The sequence below is a fragment of the Morone saxatilis genome, unplaced genomic scaffold (assembly GCF_004916995.1).
Source record: "Morone saxatilis isolate NCDOM2014 unplaced genomic scaffold, NCSU_SB_2.0 Contig5, whole genome shotgun sequence".
In the NCBI taxonomy this organism is placed as follows: domain Eukaryota; kingdom Metazoa; phylum Chordata; class Actinopteri; family Moronidae; genus Morone; species Morone saxatilis.
The window spans coordinates 1,511,751-1,514,712 of record NW_023340095.1 but is presented as its reverse complement, the minus strand read 5'-3'; the positions used below and the strand labels follow the sequence as shown (position 1 = coordinate 1,514,712).

Genomic DNA, 2,962 nt, shown 5'->3' with positions numbered 1-2,962 from the left:
CTCGTGTTTCTAGAGTTACGTGTTGTTACGAACACGTTAGGAATTGTTAAAATGTGATATTTCTTAAAGGGAGTTTGGTGCAGGGAGCTTTTAGTAGATGCTCTGTCTGTGTATTATATATATATATATATATATAAATGTGTGTGGTTGTATGTTGGTGTGTGTATTACGTACGAGTTCCTGCATTAAAAAGTTAAAACAACCGAAGAAAACACTGAATGATTCAAAAAAGAAGCATAAGAAGCATGTATAATTGTTAAAAAGTAAAAAAATACACAATACAGACAGAGAATTGTATAAAAAATATGAAGAAAACTAATCTCTGACCAATATTTACAGGATATAATCTGCTCAAAATGTCTAAAATCTCTAATTTTACACAAACTTCCTGCAGTTATTGTGTTCACTGTTTGTGTTAATTATCACTGTTTATCACTGTTATTGTTACTCATTTAATATAACATGAAATATCTATAAAATATAGTCAGTTTACTTAATGATAGAAAAGAGTTCCCTTGAGGTAAAAAGCTGGGAGCCACTGCTGGTATTATGTTTACTTGTATTTATATGTGTGTGTATGTGTACTGTGCTTTAAAAAGTGCTATATAAATAAACTTTTATATATTATATCAGTAAAATACAAACAAGAATAATTAAATTCACTTAAAAATCATTCTTTTTTCTTGTTTCTACATTTGGATGTTGGATTTTTTATTTCTTTGTAAGACCAAAGGGGGTCAGAGAGGAGCTGGATTAAATGAAACAGCTCTGTAAATCCATTACACAGAGGAGGTTACGGTACAGTGAACAGTCTGAATCTTACCTGTTCCCACATGGGCCCTAAATCGCTCCTGTAATCTTGTCACTAAGGCAGATAGGAGGTCCAAGCCCAGCAGAGCCACCTGGTGGAGACACAAGAGAACACAGAGATAAGAATAAATGGCACATTAAAGTAATAAATGCAGATTAAAGCAACATTTCACCGAAAGAAACCAAATCAATCAACTCAAACAGCACAGGCACTATTAATAATCACATATGGGTGGAATCATCTCAGCTGCAACACTGGAAAAAGCCCAGATTGGAGGCTTTACTCAAACTGCTGCTGCAAAGCCTCATGGGTAAACAGAGCAGTTCTGTTTGTAAGCTGTTTGTGAGCTCAGGAGCGACACTGGCCTCCTGCTACCTCCACAACATCACCTCACAACACATCTGGAGCCGACAGGAGCATGAAACACAGCCCCACCCCGGCACCACGAGCCAACACCCGCTGCCCACACATTGATATAAAAGCCCCGGGCCCCTCCCACAACATCCGTCCTTGTCATGGGGTGAGGGAGCTGCTCAGTGAACGCATAGTGAGAGCAGCCCTGCTGACACCATAACAACACCTGCGCATCACCTGGACTCTGTCCGGGACACGGTGCAATTTTTGGAAACTCTTAAAGGTATGAATATTAAAAACTAATGCAGATTATAATGCAGTATCAGTATGGCGCCCCCTGGTGGTGGCAGAGCAGACTAACACAGGAACTCAACATAGTGACAGCATGTGGAAGTTAAACTAACTCTACCTCAGGGTGGCCATCAAATCCCTTTTCCAGGACCTTTCCAGGAGTTTTTCTTGACAATACAGTTGCTTAAAAACTGCAGTTTTGGGTAAACTGACTTCATTAATTTAACCATAGTTAATCAGTAACAGTTCACATGAAGTATAATCTATTTTATTTTACAGAAAATGTTATATTTCAGCCACATTTATCAATATTTTGACCTGTAATCTTAAATATGTGTGCACATATATCACTTAACTTATTTAGTGTAAATATACTAATATATACTAGATTATATTATTCTTGGTATAAAAACCTTAACTAATGTAAAAACCATTGACTGTATATAAAAAAACATCAAACACTGTTACACACCCTTCTTCAGGTTTACTCACAGGTGTGATAAACAGGTCGTATCTGGGTCACATGACTCGGTTTTACCTTTTTTACAAAGGTGAAAGTATATTAAAAAAACATATTATTACAAAGAATGACATGAAACATAAATCATGTTTAATTCACTTTAATCTTAATATAAAACAACAATTTCATTTAGTTTTCTTCACAGAAATGAATGAAATGCTGAAATTTAGGTCAGCTTTATTTATATTTTAAAACACGGGTTCCCAACCTCGGGGTCACAAAAAGGTCACAAAGTCTTTTTGATTCATTTTTAAATACAGGATCTAATGGCATCTAGTGGAGTAGTGCAGATTGCAGAGAGAATCATGGCACCCTCTGTAGATAAAAACAGCTCAACAATTCTTCTATTCAGGTGATTAAACACCAATAAAAACGTACCTGTGAATATTATATCTGACAATAGATCCTCCTCAGTGTTTCACACTGGAGCTTTAGGGGTGTGACTGAACCTATATCTCAGTATTTCATTCATTTCTGTGAAGAAAACTAAATGAAATTGTTATATTTAGCGACCCCCACTACGGGTTCACGGGGGGGTCGAGTCCCTCAGGTTGGGAACCAGCGTTTTCTGCTGTCACATACTGTATTTTCTTGCTCTTCCAGATCTTTCACTCCCACTGGAGGAACCGGCAGTGAGCATCCAAGCAGGCAGAAGGCCCGGCTGTCTACAGGCCCTAATCCTCCCATCAGGTTCCTTTGTTCTCCAACTGGAGGGAATTACAGTAATTAGACTGATGACAGGGCCCAAACAAAGACCCCATCAGTGCTACAGAGCTTTAAAACCTCCACAGAAACTCCACTGTCCTCAGCCTGAAAAGGTCACCTCAGCCCCGACCTCAGCTCTGACCTCAGCCCCGACCTCAGCCCGACCTCAGACCCGACCTCAGCTCCTCTCAGGTGAGCTCGACGCAGGAGGTCTTTCTCTCTATCTCCTCTTCTTCAACTCGCTGAGTCACAGACTGCGACCCTGTGTCTGAGCCCTGCAG

At 39.2% G+C, this 2,962-nt stretch overlaps 1 protein-coding gene and 1 non-coding gene across 2 annotated transcripts in view; one reads left to right on the top strand and one right to left on the bottom strand.

Annotated features, from left to right (window-relative positions):
- clasp1a (cytoplasmic linker associated protein 1a) overlaps nt 1-2,962 on the bottom strand; it is a gene marked incomplete at its 5' end in the record, with an annotated part of 76,255 nt that overhangs the window by 51,871 nt on the left and 21,422 nt on the right. The window contains 1 exon segment of the mRNA XM_035676515.1: nt 824-902. Within this exon segment, the coding sequence (XP_035532408.1) occupies nt 824-902 (79 nt within the window).
- On the top strand, nt 1,315-1,440 carry LOC118339625. The gene has a single exon (XR_004797320.1). It is a non-coding gene; the product is annotated as a U4atac minor spliceosomal RNA (small nuclear RNA).